This window comes from Chaetodon auriga, chromosome 7 (assembly GCF_051107435.1).
Source record: "Chaetodon auriga isolate fChaAug3 chromosome 7, fChaAug3.hap1, whole genome shotgun sequence".
NCBI classification, from domain to species: domain Eukaryota; kingdom Metazoa; phylum Chordata; class Actinopteri; order Chaetodontiformes; family Chaetodontidae; genus Chaetodon; species Chaetodon auriga.
In genome coordinates, this window is record NC_135080.1 from 9,448,666 (window position 1) to 9,466,066 (window position 17,401).

At 41.0% G+C, this 17,401-nt stretch overlaps 1 protein-coding gene across 1 annotated transcript; it reads left to right on the forward strand.

Moving 5' to 3' along the window:
- Positions 1-3,339: 3,339 nt before the first annotated feature.
- Positions 3,340-9,844, forward strand: LOC143323404 (extracellular calcium-sensing receptor-like). The gene is made up of 11 exons (XM_076735234.1): positions 3,340-3,382; positions 6,034-6,193; positions 6,408-6,711; positions 7,006-7,092; positions 7,229-7,336; positions 7,430-7,596; positions 7,701-8,175; positions 8,275-8,505; positions 8,620-8,743; positions 8,847-9,319; positions 9,404-9,844. The coding sequence occupies exons 1-11, from the start codon at positions 3,340-3,342 to the stop codon at positions 9,842-9,844; spliced, it is 2,613 nt and encodes an 870-aa protein (XP_076591349.1).
- Positions 9,845-17,401: the final 7,557 nt, after the last annotated feature.

The following is a 17,401-nucleotide window of genomic DNA, read 5'->3' on the forward strand; positions in this document are numbered from 1 at the left end:
GGAGAACCATTTGAAACTTTGCTTCTGTTTTTTTTGCTGTTTTCAGTAAGAACCTCGTGATTTCACTGAGAATTATAGTATTCAAAGACAAAAAGCATATAAATAAGTGTTTGAAACCAGCTACAAAAGACAGGACATAAAGATTATATTTTTTTCCCTCCAATATCAAACTAATTAGCGCAGCTGGTATTGAATAATGGTTCTGTTGTAGTCTTGTTAATTAATGTGAACGGCTTGTTTTGAAAGAGGATCACCGTCCATTAAAACTCAAAATTAATTAATTTCCAACACAACACCTGGTGAGCTCCTGTTTCAAAGCCTCAGGCCAGATGTCATCAGTCTTGTTGGAAACACTTGCTTGTTTTTGCTTGCCCATCTGGCCACTTGTTCCCCTCCTCAGCTCCCTGGGTAAAAGGTAATTGGCAGGTTGGGTGTGATGCCATAATGCCACCTCCCTTCCAGAATAGGAACAATAACAAGTTTTCCCAAGTGTGTGTGTTACGCTTCAGTGCATGTTGTTATCCAGGGCTGATTAAATTTGAAACAACACTTTGTGCTCATAGGTTATTCCCAATGTATAAGTTCACAAACAAGTCACCCCCCTGAAACATGTCACTCACAGAAACACACACACAGAAACACACACACACACACACACACACACACACACACACACACAGGCACACACACATCTCTCCTCCATAAGTCTTTTGTTGTTTTAATCTGTATCTACCCTGCTAAAATATTATATGATAATAGCAGGTCTGCAGCTATGCTCTGGCAGATATCTATTTAATAATAGATATTTAATATTTAATAATATATCTGCTCCTCCGAGTGATGATTAAACTCAGCCAGATTAGTCCTGAAAGTCCACTTTTGTCATTGGGTTTTATGAATTCATATTTGTCTATATTACCACAGAGGACAGATTTAACTTCGTTTCACCTCAATTTCTCCTAATTCTCATTATTAAAATTTGCCTTTTGGGGCATTTAATGTATAAAGGTTAAAGGATGTATGGACAGAAGGTTTGACAGTGACAATAAAAACTCAATTCACTATTTTGTAAGAATTCTAATGTTCAGGAAAGAACTGCCATGTGACAGTCCTGCAAGTGCAAGTGAAATCATCAAAACACTGTCATTTCAAAAATTAAACCAACATTTCTTGATGAAGATGCCCTTAATAGTGGTCTATTTTGTTCTGGCACACTTCAGGAACCCTCTAGGCAGGTACATGACCTTTGTATGGTGCAGCTTTAAAACATTAGGACGTGTAGGCCATCACTGTATGTCTTTACCATCAGCTTATCCTGTATGCCTGCTTAAACCTTTAAAAATGAACATCAATATAACACATCAACACTGTGAAACTACAATACTGAAATAATATTGTGGGTTGTGTGGTGCTTCAGAGACTTGATGTATTTTAAATACATAGACAATATGGCAACTTGAGTCCTTCAAGAAACTTGTGTCAGTGCATTTTGGAGAGCTGCTTACTTCCACAGAGCAGATACACAATGAATGAATGAATAACCAAATTACTGCCTGAGACAAACGCACAACCTTTAAGTGGTCAGGTGAGTTTGATCAAAACAGACAAACAGATTCAGCTGTGTGGTCCTCTTTGCAGCAGTTATACAAGAACAGAGCTAAGCTACTCTGTACTTCTTCCATATCCACCACAACATACTGAAGGGGACATGGTCTTAAGTCTTCTCTAAGTCCACAGAACACACGTAGACTGGATGGGCTAACTCATATGATCCCTCCAGTATCTTTTTAAAGGTAAACAGCCAATCCACTCTTCCATGGCCAGGATGGAATCCTGACGTATCCTCCGAAATGTGATGTTCGACAATAGAAAGAAGTTTCCTTTTCCAGCACACTGGCATATGGTTTTCTTGGGGAGGCTGAGCAATTTGATATGCCTGTTGTTGGAGTCAATCACAAACCCAGGCTACAACTCTGCAGGGTCTGTCCCTGACCCTCAGTTGACATTGACCAGAGCCTTCAGCATCTCAGGGTAAATCTCATCAGTGCCACTGGAGAGCTTTTTGACCTCGACCGGTGAAATGCACAAGGTCTCCCCCGCACCTTCCAGCTCTGCCTTCTCTATGGTTGATCCGTCAGTTGTGTTCCTCAAAATGTTCCTTCCACTGTCCAATGAAATCCTCAGTCCGGGTCAGCAGTTCTTCTCCCCTGATGAAACCAGTTGGGCTATATGTGGCCTCCCCTTCCTGAGCTGTCTGATAATTTGCTGGAATCTCTTTTTGGGCGACTGAAAGTCTTTCTCCATGGCCTCCCATACACAAGCTTTTGCAGCCACAGAAACTGAAACACCAGGCCTTCCAATACCTGTCTGCTGCTACCATAACAGGCACAAATGACCTTCTGACAATGACTCCAAGCCACCACCTTTGTACTTTGCCCTGTCAGAATCCATGACAGGAGAGTTTTGACATTGGAATCTGACTGCAAAACATGTGCAATACTCATTCCAACAACACTGAAACTAAGGAATCAAATTGGAGCAGACTTGACAAGAACTTCTTTCAGAAACATTTCAGTGCACAAAAAGTACTGAATTAAAATGACTCATACTGTTCTTTCTTTGTTCCCTTTTATTTGTTTGTACCTATCCACAGCAGTGGGACCAGAGGGGCAGCCAGACTCAGGTCAACACTCACTACTCATTACTAATGTAGCTTGTACCAGAATCCCTTCTGCTTGGTGTCTGGTTCCTCTGCTTTTCTTTTTTCAATTGAGGTTAAAAGACATTTGGTACAAACTTGTATCAGGTTAAGAATAATAGTAATGTTAGCCAATAATTTCACTCATGTAGAAACAGCAAATCAAATGCCCATGATTCTTACATTCTTCCATAATGATTGACAGCTACTAAGTGCTACAGTATAAAACTTTATCCAGAACCTGATGTTTGTCATAGTGATCACATCAATGTTACACAACAACAAAGCAGCCAAAATGAACGAACACAGTTTGATTAAATTGGTCCCTTTGATCTCTGCAAAAACATCCACCGTGTTATTAGATGTCAAGGCAATCCAAGGCCTATTTTCTTTATGACAGGCCTGGAAATTTCGTTGATTGTCTCCCAGACTCAGTCCGCTCCTCCTTTGTCCCAACATGAAAACTAACACTGCTCTTTACAGTTTGAGTGTCCTATATATCAAACTCACTGGATTAGAAAAATAAGTTTGTGTTGTGTGCATTGAGCTAAAACTAGCTCAGAGACTAGCAGATACTCTCTGCTCCATGCTGCCTGCTGATTCCATTGTCGCACTGTTAGCTTGAGCTCCAGGGGCGCTCCATGGTCAAGTTCCAGTTTAACATCCTGCTGGTCACAAAGGGAAGTGGGTGAATCTCAGCGCACACAGAGATCCAATCCAGCTGTAACACTGGCAACTCGCTAGGCACAAACATGCCACTCTTCCAGGTCCAGAAGCTCTCTGAGACTGAGCCTCACTATACATACACTGAAAAGCTTGTAGCCGGTGGTAGAAAACCTGACATTTTCACTGTTTTACAGCTTATTGGAGCTGCTAATGCTGAAGCATTAAGTGCTAATGCAAACTGAACATTTACTGTAGCTGCTCCTTCACATTAAAAGCATTCCAGTGACAAAACCCCAGGCATATTTTATTGTGAAGCAAGGATGCAATCCATTTGCCACCAACATTAGCTGCAATTGCTACTGTTAGGGGAAAGGAAATTCTCCTTAAGAGGGAGAATGGATATTTTTGGCAACTTTCACAGGTGTGTCAGTTTTAATGATCACAGGGAGGAATGACAGGAGAAGAAACAGACAATGTGAGGTTTTACAGTTTTATGGAAAATTAATTAGAGCTCACTGAAAAGCTTTGATACCTGATATGCATGAGCCCAGTTATTATTAAAGTGGATTGAAGTAGTAGATTAATGAAACAGTTAAAATAATTGTCAAAGAAATGGCTTTCTGGTAATTATAGGAGTCTGCCCTCAGACTGGTAGCCAGAGAGTTGGTTATACTGGGGGGGGGGGGGGACCAGTTGGGTACATTGCTAAAAAAAAAAAAAAAAAAAAAGCCCCCCAGAACAGCAATAGAGGAGAAATGGTTCAGCAGTTGCTGTTTTGGATGGTAAGTGGGGTGGCCACAGCTGCCACAGGCTACCACCTGGCTCTGTCATCATCTATCCCCCTTTCTCTTCTTCCTTTCCTGCTCTTCTCTGTCTGTCAGACTTTCTGTTTGTATTTTCTCCCCTTGAAGGTCTATCTGTCTGTCTATCTGTCTGTCTGTCTGTATGCCTGTCTTTATAGCTAATTACTGCTCTTTCTATTTGACTATCTGTCTGCTTGTTATTCATTTTTTCTATCTGTCTGTCTTTCTTTTGCAAACTGCACATTGAAGAGCTTCATAGAATGGAATGAAACATTCATTACTCATGGGCTTTAATTATGTTGAATCGCATATGCCCGTGAGGACAGCTGTGATACAGCTGCAGTCTCCTTATTCACTTCTGATCAGCTTGTTTTCAGAAACAATAAAGCTTTCCCCTAGAAGCATTGATACTTTGAGTGTAAGATCTTGTCAAAGGCTTACTTACAAGAAAAGGAAACAACTGTATGATAATACTGAGCGTTTTGTCTTAGGGCCCCGCTGTCCTTCCTCTTCTGAGTGTCACACAGGGACATATTAAGTGAATAACAAACCTCTATGACCTGAGGCAGCACAACATACAGCATTTAAAATTTTCTTTGCTACACATAACACTGTGGTGCTCTGTTTTGTAGCCTGCGGGCTTTCTCCTGATAATGATGTGCATAACAGCTTAATGACTCATTAACTTCACCATATTAAGCCTGTTTAACCCCACGCAAGAATAAGTGGAAAAAAAGTGAGTTTGTAAAAATACTTCAAGGTTAAATAAAAACTTTAAGACAAATTTCTGGTTCCTGATGAAGATGCTGTGATATTGAAAGCAAATTATTACTTAACAGTTATGCTGTATGTCAGGTAACGCTGCACTGTGATGTACTTACAGTAAATGTACATTCAAACATTCAAAACAGTACAATAATGATCCTTATGTATCTCTTTGTTTTCAGTTTTCCTCTCACTCAGCAGTTTACTATGTGTATCGAGTTTGTTTCTGTGTGTGTGTGTGTGTGTGTGTGTGTGTGTGTTTGAAAGGTATGTCACTTAGTTCAGAAGCCCCTTGTGACATGGGTCTACTGCCTGCCTCTTCACATCACTGAAGGATGAGTTGGGCCTAGTCAGGCATGACATTGTGACATGACACAGCTCATGTCTCTCTCCATTATGGTCAAGTGCTGGTTCCAGTTCCTTGTTATTGTTGTTACTGTGGGGCTCATTTTCCATTGATCAGAAGCCCAGGGGAAAGGAATTAAATCTGACAGTTTGGATACGAGGCATGTAGCATATATAGGCTAGAGAGCAGCATCCCTCATTTGGCAGTAAAGACTGGATAGGTTGTCTGTGTAGTGTCAATAGAATGAAGATGGAGCACTCTGAAAGTGTTTGATCAACTTGTATTAAGAATAGGGCTTTCCCTTGTATATAAGGATTTAGGTTGATGGTGATATGCTTTTTTACTTATTGGTTTAAGTTACAGCTGATTTTCCTGCACTATTTTTTTATAAGAAACTTTGCCCTTCTGAATTTCTGTAGATACTGTGTCTGAATAGGGTCATAATGTATTCTTCTCTGTGCATAAGCTCTTGCTTTTTATTGACCACCGAGAAATTGTTTGATGTTTTTTTACCTTACAGACTCCTTGTCTGGATCATTACTTTCTGCTGTGGGTTATCCAAACATGTATGACTTGAGCTGGCACTGTATAGATGTACATTTGCAATCAAGTGTATATGGTGACTCAGCTAAAAGACAGAATGAGTCATTTTTGGATGGGCTCAATAGACTCAAGTCTTTCAGGGAGATGGACTGAGCTTGTGTTTTTGAGTCTCCTATGGTTTGTGATTTTTCCTCCCACAAACTCCTACCAAGACCAGAGCCACAAATGCAAAATAATCCCAGGTTCTATGTCCCTGCCTGTGCTGGAGAAAAAGGGGGACATCATCTTAGGGGGACTCTTCTCCCTTCATGACATGGTGGTGGAGCCCAGACTGTCCTTCACCTCCACGCCTCCTCCCACACAGTGCACCAGGTAAGCTGTTTTCAGCTGGTACTTAAATGTATGTGCTGCAAAATCTTGAACAAGCAACTTCAATCTCTGCTCACGTGACCAAATGTGGCAAAAATCTTGCTTTTATAGTTCTGTGCATCAGTATTATGTGAAAAATATTGAGCAAAGAGCTTCACACTTACAAGTGTGTCAAAAATTGCTTCAAAGCTACCTCAAAACATTTTCTCTCTTCCAGATTTAACTTTCGGACATTTCGTTGGATGCAAACTATGATCTTTGCCATCGAGGAGATCAACAGAGATGGCAAACTCCTTCCCAACATCACATTGGGCTACAAGATCTGTGATTCATGCAGTACACCTCATCAGGCTCTGAAGGCTGCTATGCAGTTAGTGAGGAGTGAGAAGGATCCAGGGATTGAAGGGGAGATACAGAGTAAAGAGACCTGTCATAAGACTGTACCAGTAGTAATAGGAGATGGAGGCTCTACGCAGTCTCTCGTTGTGGCCCGTTTCCTGGGAGTCTTCCATGTGCCCCAGGTAAGTTAGTCATAGTGATTCAACAACTGTATACCAGTGATTTACCATGTGTTAAAGCCAGACAGGGCAGACCTGTCTAGGACTGTGCATTGCTTTTCTTGCCAAAATGTTTTTTCTTTATTTCTACTGCTGGGGACGGTCAAAGTCAATGGTCTCAAATGCTATACATATTAGCTTTAACCTTTGTGTACTGTGAGTTAAGTCCAACTGACTAATTAGAGAATGTTTCAAAGTTGGACATTGTTTCTTGTCGTGCGTCATTGTAAATTGAAATTACCACTTTGATCCATTCAGGTGAGTTATTTCTCCAGCTGTGCCTGTTTAAGTGATAAAAAGGAGTTTCCTGCCTTTTTCAGGACCATGCCCAGCGACTTCTTTCAGGTTAGAGGCAGCAGACACTCAGATCACTCATAATGTGGTATAACCTCTGTACACAAACAAAAACATGCCCACATTTTCCTTTCTGAAACAATATAAATTACTCTCTTATTCTCTCTCCTCCTCTTGCTCTCTCTAGGTATATGCACTAGTACAACTTGTTAAGCATTTTGGCTGGACTTGGGTGGGTGTGATTGCAGGGGATGATGCCTATGGCCGTGGTGGAGCTAACATCTTTGCCAATGAGGTGGGTCTGTAATTTTGAATGCACAACTTGTTGAACATACTGTGAACATTAAATTGAATAAGTTGTCATATATCTCCTCTGTTGCTCTCTTAGGTCAGAAAGTTAGGTGCTTGTGTTGCCCTCCATGAGATCATTCCTAAGAACCGAGCACAGACTGCAATTTCATCTATCATTTCCAAGATCCGTTCCTCTGGGGCTCGGGTGATTCTAGTGTTTGCTGTGGAACAAGATGCAGCTGCGTTGTTTGATGAAGTACTCAGGCATGAGTTTGGAATCTTTGTTTTTAATGACACTGGTTTACTGATGTGTGAATTTCTGATGTTTGTCATTGCAAAAATGTCATCTATACATCTCTTGAATTTAGACAGGGGCTCACTGGGATACAGTGGTTGGCCAGCGAAGCTTGGAGCACAGCTGCTGTCCTCTCCGCCCCCAAAAAGTACCACCACATCCTGCAGGGTTCTATGGGATTTGCCATTCGCAGAGCACACATCCCTGGATTGCAAGACTTTCTGCTCCGCTTGCATCCCTTGAGCCCAGATGCCCTTGAAGATCCCTTCCTGATACCCTTCTGGGAGGAAGTGTTTCAATGTAGCCTGGCTGAGCATGAAGGTCAAGAACGTAATATTGAGGGTAAACCTCCATGCTCTGGAGCCGAAGAGCTGGGGAATGTTAAGAATATCTATTCAGATGTGTCACAGCTAAGGATTTCCTACAATGTCTATAAGGCAGTGTATGCCATTGTCCATGCACTCAAGGCTATGAGAAGCTGTGTGAACGGAAAAGGGCCATTTCCTCTGCAGGCCTGTCCAGATATAGGGAATATACAACCATGGCAGGTACCAAACCATATTCAGTCTAGATTAACAAAAATTATATACAAAAGCATTAAAGATTTGATGACACTGCACAATAATTTATGCACTTTCCTCCCTTAGCTACTTCATTACATAACACAGGTGGAACACTTGAACTCATTCGGTGATGAAATCAAGTTTGATGAGAACGGTGACCCTGCAGCCATGTATGACCTGGTTAACTGGCAGCTGACACAAAACGGAAAAATAGAATATGTCACTATTGGCAAGTTTGATGAGACAACCACAGCTGGAAAACAAAAACTCCAGATACAGGAACAGAACATTGTATGGAATGGCAACCAAACCAAAGTAGGGATCTCAATAGAATAAACCAGTGTTTTGTGAATTGCATTTTGTGCAATAATATTTTCATTATATGACTGTGTTGTGACCAGTGTAGTATGCATTTCTTCTTTTGCTCAGGTTCCCTTGTCAGTATGCAGCAGCATTTGTCCTCCAGGTAGCCGGAAGGCAATCAGACCTCACTTCCCTATCTGCTGCCATGATTGTGTGGTTTGTACAGCTGGGGAGATTAGCAATCAGACTGGTGAGGAAAGGCTAACCGCTGACATTATGTGTGAGATTCAGACCTACAGTTGCAGTGGTAAAGCCTCAGGATAGCAGCTAAAGACTTCTTGTTTTTCCTTTAGATGCCATAGAGTGTGTGCGTTGCCTGCCAGAGTTCTGGTCCAATGCTGAGAGGACAGCCTGTGTCCCCAAACAGGTGGATTTCCTCTCCTTTGGTGACACCATGGGCATCACACTGATGGCTATTTCCCTCATGGGTTCCTTCTGTACCTGTGTTGTGGTGTTCATCTTCACCTATCACAGGACCACCCCTATTGTCAGGGCCAACAACTCTGAGCTGAGTTTCCTGCTGCTCTTCTCCTTGACTCTGTGTTTCCTGTGTTCTCTGACCTTCATCGGCCGGCCCTCTGAGTGGTCCTGCATGCTGCGACGCACAGCGTTCGGCATCACCTTTGTCCTCTGCATCTCTTGTATTCTGGGGAAAACTATTGTAGTGCTAATGGCCTTCAAGGCTACACTTCCAGGCAGCAATGTGATGAAATGGTTTGGTCCTGCACAGCAAAAGGCAATCATTACCATTTGTACACTGGTCCAGGTAAGAACTTCTTTTTATATGTTTTGAACCATAAGAGCTGCATTTATTAAAACATTTGAAAAATAGATATTTCTTTTTATGCAGGTAATCATCTGTACAGTGTGGCTGATTGTTGCTCCACCCACTCCACGCCAACTGACACCACGCAAGAGCGCTATTGTCATACTTTTGTGTGATGAAGGTTCACCCATAGCGTTTGCTCTTGTGCTGGGCTACATTGGCCTGCTGGCCAGCCTTTGCCTCCTCTTGGCCTTTCTGGCAAGGAAACTCCCAGATAACTTCAATGAGGCCAGACTTATCACCTTCAGCATGCTCATTTTTTGTGCAGTGTGGGTAGCCTTTGTTCCCGCCTACATCAGCTCTCCAGGGAAGTACTCCACAGTCACAGAGGTGTTTGCTATCTTGGCTTCCAGTTATGGACTACTGGGCTGCATCTTTGCACCAAAGTGCTACATAATCCTGCTAAGGCCAGAAAAGAATACAAGGAAACACCTTATGTCCAAAGCTGTCATTGACAAATTTTAGGAGATCATGTACATTTTGTGGACTTCTTTTACCGGCTTCCCCCATATAGATAAAAGATATGTTGAACTCATTTCATTTTGTGGACAATGTATGAACAGTTACATCTCACCACCAGATGGTAGTAGTGTGCTGACAATATTCTCTTCAGCCATTCACCGTGTCCCATCAGGACATGTACACCCACCTTAATTCTTATCAATAACTTTCCCAAATGTCTTTGTACGTTTTCCTGTGCATCATATTCACTTCTGTACTACAGTAAGTTCTACCTTTGATGTATTTAAATATTTGCTTTCATTTCATGAATTCAGTGGGTCAGTGGTGTAAAATAAAGACAGGCAGTATAATCACAGAAACAATACAAAAAATAGTGCATCATCAAAAAGAGTTGATGTAACCGTATGAATTTATGTAATCCCCTTGTGGCTTCACTCCCATTTACAAGAAATAAAAATCATGGACATACAGTCAACAGTATACAACAATAATAATAAGTGATTAAATCAAACGGTTTAATTTTTCCAGCTACGACTGGATGTTTTCAGTGGGAATGTGAAGGAGAGCTCATTGCTGGATCTGAATGGGATTTGGCAGCAGTGTCCATACTGATTTGACCTAAGATAGAATGATGAGGCCCACCGTCTCTGAGGTATGCTCCGTGGAAATCCCAGCTGTCATTGGTTAATTAAATCCTCATACTCCAGAGGCCTTTACATATAAACATCACGCCTGGCTGTTCCCTACAATAACAAACTGAAACGTCAGACATTTTTCCTGCTGTCCACAGCTGCTCTCAGGCTAACATTGATTATCCACCACTGATTGATCTGTTGTTTCTCCCAAGGCAGAGGAATAAATTGGTCTCTGACGTTCATCAGGGACAGACAAGAGGAAAAGGTGTCGGGGGGCAGATGGACAGCAGTGTTTTATTGACACTGTATTACTCGATTTACAGTTATTTCCTAACCTTCACTCTTCTTACCCCTTGCATTTTCATCTCCTCTGTCCTCTGTCCTGACAGCAGATACATTTCTCTTCATAGTGCACAGCCCATCTCTGTTTCATTTCAAAGAGCAGTTGGTAGCAGTATTTGCTTGATCTAATTAAGAAGAACAGAATCGATCATCTCTGTTTGAGGGTTAAATAATCTGAATGAGAAAACACTGTGCTGTAATTTCTTCAATAAAATGAATAGGCCATCAAATTACAGGCACGCAGACATTACACAAAGTGTGTCGTGACTGTGAAAAATATATTAAAAGAGCAAGTGAGTGTAGAGAATAAGTCCAGAATTCACAGAAATCCATTCCTAAAACTGCTGAGAGAGAACAAGTTGAGATGTGATGACATAGGTTTGCTGACAGTATAAAGGTAAACACATGAGGGAAACTAAAGTGTGTAATAATGGCATGGCTTCTACTGACATACAGCTATCTATTGTATCATCAGTCTTGTCATCAGGGACTTTTTCAGGGGGCAAATGCTGACCAGATGTTTACCTTTAATGACAAAAGACATGCCCAGGGACACATGAGGGTTTACCTCACCAAAGCCAGAGGTTAAACAAGTAAAACGAAATATTGTGTCATGAATTGTGATATGTCCTCTTGAGGTGAAAGGAAGTGTTAGCTGTGATTGGACTAAAATTCAGCGGCCGTGAATATGAATTTGGTGCCACCTGTATCACACGTTTTATTCTGAGTGTTGCTTGAACTTAATAGTCTGTTTTTAGGAAGTAATTTGTAGAGTTGTTAAACAAATATTCTGTTAAGTGTCTTCAGCAATCCACTTGTAACTTCTACTTGACAACTACTTGAGACTTTTCCTCCCACTCAGTTGTGAAGTGTTTGCAACTAACACAAGCAATTCAGGAGGCAAATCATAATTACAGAAGCTGCAATTGGCATAATGTGTCAGTTGCGTGCTGATATGCAACATTTCTGTGAGTTTTCAAGGCAGCATAAGCTGGCAGAGGTCAAATATATCTTGCTTGGATTGCTGATGCATTGGTGATAAACACTGAAAAACTATGTAACATGACAAGAGAAAAAAATTCTGATAGTATATGCTTAATATAGGTGAACAGATCTGCAAAAGTGAAAAGTATGCACATCTAGACCTTTACCAACATTAGACAAAATACAAATAAATCAATATTTGTGTTAAAACCCTATGAACGATCTAAAAAATGACCATAAAGTTGAATCAATAGCTCATTAGGAAACATTTAGTGCAGTTGTGGGGCTATCTATTTCAGTGTGAAGTTCAGTATTTCTCTTCTCTTCTCCATCTTTCGTACATGCACCAGTGTTTTAACGACAACAGCATTTGAGGACATAATGTAGCATGACAGAAAAGAGATTTAATGGAGTAAAGTAAGTGTACGTATCAAATGACTTTATATAATCATTATGCAAGCTGAGTGACTGATGCATGTCTTGCATAGATTCATTCATTCATCTCCTTTCACCATAGTCCTGGCTGTCCGTAATGTTTCCTTCTTGAAACCAGCTCTTTTCAGGTAGCTTCTCTCCAACTTTCTTTCACCTATTATGTTAGTGAGAGGCAGTGTCATAGAGGAGATGGGCACCATAGAAACTGCTGCTGAAACTAATGGTCTCTGCCATAATAGCACCATTCACTGGGGCCCATGTGGTTGCCTACATTATATACGGCAGTGAATGATCCGAAGGTCTCAAAAATCCCCCTAAATTGATGTAGCGGTGGCAATGATGACTTTTTTTTTTATTTGCATGAATCACTATGCTAATCATATTAGGCACCAGATTTATGCTAGGATGTTCTAAAATGGGAGGACAGATAAAAAATGTGTTGACAGCAATCGAGAGACAGCAATACACAGTTTCTCACGATAAACAATATGTGTGAGAGCGAACAATTTTCACAATGTGCAACACAAAAACATATCCACTGTATGAGGAGTGAACACCTGTGATGGGCTGACAGAGTGGCTCCACACTCACTCATGAGCTGATAATATGATGAGATGTTTATTTCTATTTATGCAAACATAATAGTATGCACATATTTTACTACAGTGCATTCAACCGAAACATTTATTAGCTTAGATCAGGTTATTTATATGAGCGCAGAAGAAAAGTGACAACATTTGCATACAAACAGCAGTGAATATTATCACTTTCAAGAACATTTATTTGTTGATTGTGTCGTTCGTTTTTGTTGTTGTTGCATGTTTCACACAGTTCGCAAAAATTTTGTTTTCACTTCCACTTGAACTTTTTTTGCCTTCACCTTTTGACCATGAGGCGTTGGTATTTCCCACTATTTGGTGTATTTTAGTGTTTTTTTCAGGCCTCAGAAGAATAATAAAACATCTTGGAGGTTAAGATGCAGAACAGAAGGCCATAATTTGAGGGCAAGATGGCAAAAAATCTCCACTGCAACAGTTTTCTTCCCAAGAGAGCTATTGTAGAGTGACACAAAGGTGACCCAGACAGTACAGAAGATCAGCATGCTGAATGCGGTCGGTTTGCCTTCATTAAAGTTGTCGAGGAGTTTCCTTCCCGAGACAGCCCAGAAGGCCAATGTGATGTTAATGGGTCAGGAAACTGCGATGTCATTACACCATTATTCTCTTAGCATGATGAAACTACAACGTAATACTCTCCAAAATGTAATTTGGCACCATCTAGGATAGTGCTATACTTTATTCAAAGGTGTGTGTCGGTAGTAAAGGAAGGTGGCAAATTTGGCAGCTGTCAGTGCTGCTCCGACAGCCGAGATGATGGAGAGGGTGATTCCTGTGGTGTCATTGTAAGAAAGAAATCCACCTGCTGGGGGAATGCACACTGTGTGGTTTGAATTGGGAAGAAAAAAAAAAATGGACAAGACATTGAATACACTGCAGTGATCCTAAGACGGAGAGACAGAGAAAGCAGATGTGTCATTATTGTTTTCCACAGATACATCTGAAGGTATTGCCTGTTATTAATGCCAGATGCAGTTAAAACCCTTCAGTCACAGCTTTCATTTACAGCTTATTCTCATAATGTTTAACACAATTGTCACTCACACAATAAAGAAAAAAGTTGACAAAACCTGCCACAAGTGCAGATTTGACCTCATAAAAGTTTTCAAGTTAATGCTGAAACCAAACCAAAAATGATATCTCTACGTTTGAAATGAAAATTATGTTTATGTGTAGAATCTTGTGTCACCGAAGTCAGAAACACTTTTAGCAACAAGATATACATTCTATACATCAAATCTTATTTGTTAATTACAATGAAGAGAGTTGAATAGGTGCTAGAAATATAGATCATGCAAAAAGTGATAAAAGTGCTTTTAGGTAAACAAATAATAAAGCCAAATGACTAGTAAACATCGTTTGTTTAAAAAACTAATGAATGAATGAAGTTTTTTAAAGGCACTTAATTACTCATGTAGACACAGTGAGGGCCATTCTTGGGCTTAAATCCATCCTGAGTTTGATCTTGATTCAGGGGTTTCAAGGTACAAAATCAATGCTCTGTTCCACACCAAATGTTAAGAAAAAAACAACGTCAAATTCTAAAATTAAGTGAACCCTTCAAAGTACATGTTTTGTTTCTAATTTCTCCCTCCGCACAAGACAGTCAAAGCAGCACGCAGGCCTACCTTTCTGCACAACTTTCCTCGTACCAGGAGAGCAAGGACTACTGCACACAGGCACAGGCACTTAGTATCGGGTGATGTAGTAATATTATAGTAATATTTCATCATATACTGAGAATTTAGAAGCAGAGACACTCACATATTGAATTTCTGAGTGTGTAAAAGAGACTTATGATACAAAAAAAAAGCAAAAATTCATACTTTATGACTGCTGCCTCCTCCCCGCACCACTATGTTCATTTTTGTGTGAAACTGGCCATGTGAACCTTGAGAGGATACACAATGGCCCATAGTGACAAACCCTATTGTTCCCTGAGTTGATCCATGCCCGTTCATGATATCACATGAGGCAGGTGGGTCTGTGCTCATGACAGAGTCAGTTAACAGTGTTGTAAAGTTCTCTTCATGTAGGTAGTGGGCTATCTAAGAGAGAAAGGGTGTTTCATCTCTTCTGAAAATGATGTTTGTGACACCCAAAGATTGTGTTAGGATTGGCAGTATCTCCCTGTGTGTGTGTTCTCTCTCTGACTTGCTGTGTGTCGTTGTCTGTATCTGAGCTGAGCTGAGCTGGGCGTGGCTCACCTGCTCCTTCCTGCTGCCATCCCACCTGCACACCTGTGGCTCATCAGTAATCAGCCTACACGGTATATAAACCCTGGTTCTTCACACCAGATTGCCAGTTGTTCTGCCTGGTGTGTCATCACAGCTCCTTTTTTGCTCAAGTGATTTCCTCTATGCTTGACTCTCCTAAACTCTTACCTGTGTTTTGTCTCCTTGTCTTTGAAATTCTGATCCATTCTCCACCCAGTGTGCCCGGCTCAGCCTCCTTGGATTGCATACTCTGAGCATTTTGAACTGTTAACAATAAACTGTTTGCACACTGATCCTTGTCTACATTCGGCTCTTGGGTACAACAAGCTACACACATTATGACAAATTGTAGAATTGATATTTTACTTGCTCGGGCTGAAGCATCTAGACATCAGGGTTCTGGCCTTGCAGGAAGGCTAGTAAGTCTTTTTCAGGTTCACAGTTCAGCATATCTTTTATTGTGTGAGCGATAAGTGATTCTTAGCTGGGACACATCTGTGTATAAACTCTCCCCAATGCCTAGAAGTGACTCATCACAGAGGGGAGTTAAACAAATGAATGAATGCAGTTTAATTTAAAAGACATGGATATTGCAAATGAAATGAGAAATGAAAACATTTTGTGAATGATGTTTCAAATGATTGATGATGATTTGTCTCTTTTTCCATCAGTTTTGTTCATCTATGGCCTTTGAGCCTGAACATCAGGTCTCTGGGAAAGTATCATGTAATCCAAGCCTCATCAGCAATTATCTGATGCATTCTGATTATGATAAATCTTAAGGATTTAATAATAAAATGACCTTTGCATAGTTCTAGGAATGAAAAAAAAAAGATATTAAGAATCAAAGAGAGAACTGCAGATGATAGGAAAGAGATAAAATGGTAGAGAATGAAAAGGAAAGAGAGGAGATATGTAGCAACACGTTCAAAATGAGGAACTATGGCACCCTTGGAATCACTTCATGGTAGGGAACACACACTTCAGTTCCCCTGAGTGTATCCATTAACATCTGAATCCCAAATCTGCCACAGACACAGACACCAGGCCCACCCAAACCCACCCCATCAGCTGCAGCAGCTCAGCCGTGGCCCACACTTGTGCAGCATCGCTGGGCTTTGTGCGGAAGAACAGCATGTAGCTGCTGTTATCACTCAAACACTTACAGGAGGCTGAGTAGCTCACCTGTGAAGAATGGTTGTTAGATAATTGGAGATAGACAAGGAAACAGGAAGAGAAAAAAAGTGAGTGCCAGTGAGTATGGAATACAGAAATATAGCTGAGTTATACTGAAGTTGTCCCATGGAGACACTTGATCCTCTGTGTTTGACCCATATAAACTATTTAGGAGCAGTGAGCAGCTACTGTGCATTGACTAAGAATATGCTCCAAGTCTTGAGGCTGGTGCTTTTATCAAAGGTAATTGAGGGAGCTTCTCTAATACCGAACATTCATGTATTTGATTTGGAAGAAAACAGGAGCAGCCAGAGGAAACCCACATGAACACAGAGCTTACAAACTGAGCACAGGCAGCTGAAGTTAGACCTATTGGGACTGGGACCCATGAGCTTCCTCTTGAGAGACAGCAATGTAACACACTGCAGCCCAAACAAAAATGTGCAAGAAGAGAAGAGAGACATATGGCACTGTAATACAAACACTTTGCAACAAAATGAAAGCACATGAGTCATTATTATGTTTGCAACACATCAATTATACTCACCATGGGTATATCAAACACCCCAAGGGTGTTTGCCACAACAATGGAGGCTGAAGTGTGTGCATCACCAACACTAACTGGAAATGAAGGCACTAATCCACATTCTGGGCGTACCAAATGAACTTCCTGTCAAGTTACAAAAGCCATGGCTGCTAAGAGAGTGATGCTCTCTGCTTGGCAAGTATCAGCTGCCAGATAGCCGAGGGTGAAGTTAGGCAGAGGGTCTCAGTTACTGTTAATTTCCTCCACTGAAATGATCATAGCCTAAAACCAGAGATAAGCTCCCTGGTTAAAACTCCAGCAGCTGGGACGAGAAAATCATAACAGGAGAGATGAACATCAGAAATCAAGACCTGTGATGACAGAGTGTATTTAACATAGCTCAGCTAAAAGAGGAGAAAATAGTCTTCAGATTCTTACATTTCACGGGAAGCATTAACCTTCTCACTCTGAAATTCCAGCTGAGGCTGTGGTGCCTTCACCTGATAAACATTATGTGGATTAGACTTTACCATCAGCTGGCAGGGCTCCTATCCATAAACCCCCTGGATCATCCCAGCAAGGCAGCAGAGGAGCAGAGCACAGATATTCATCACTTGGAAGACAGACGT

Excerpts from the sequence above, each read along its gene's own strand:
- LOC143323404 (XM_076735234.1), top strand. The coding sequence starts at position 3,340 with ATGGTCAAGTTCCAGTTTAACATCCTGCTGGTCACAAAGGGAA. Across the intron at positions 6,194-6,407 it reads CCTCCCACACAGTGCACCAG|ATTTAACTTTCGGACATTTC; the intron begins GTAAGCTGTTTT and ends TCTCTCTTCCAG. Across the intron at positions 7,093-7,228 it reads TGCCCAGCGACTTCTTTCAG|GTATATGCACTAGTACAACT; the intron begins GTTAGAGGCAGC and ends TGCTCTCTCTAG.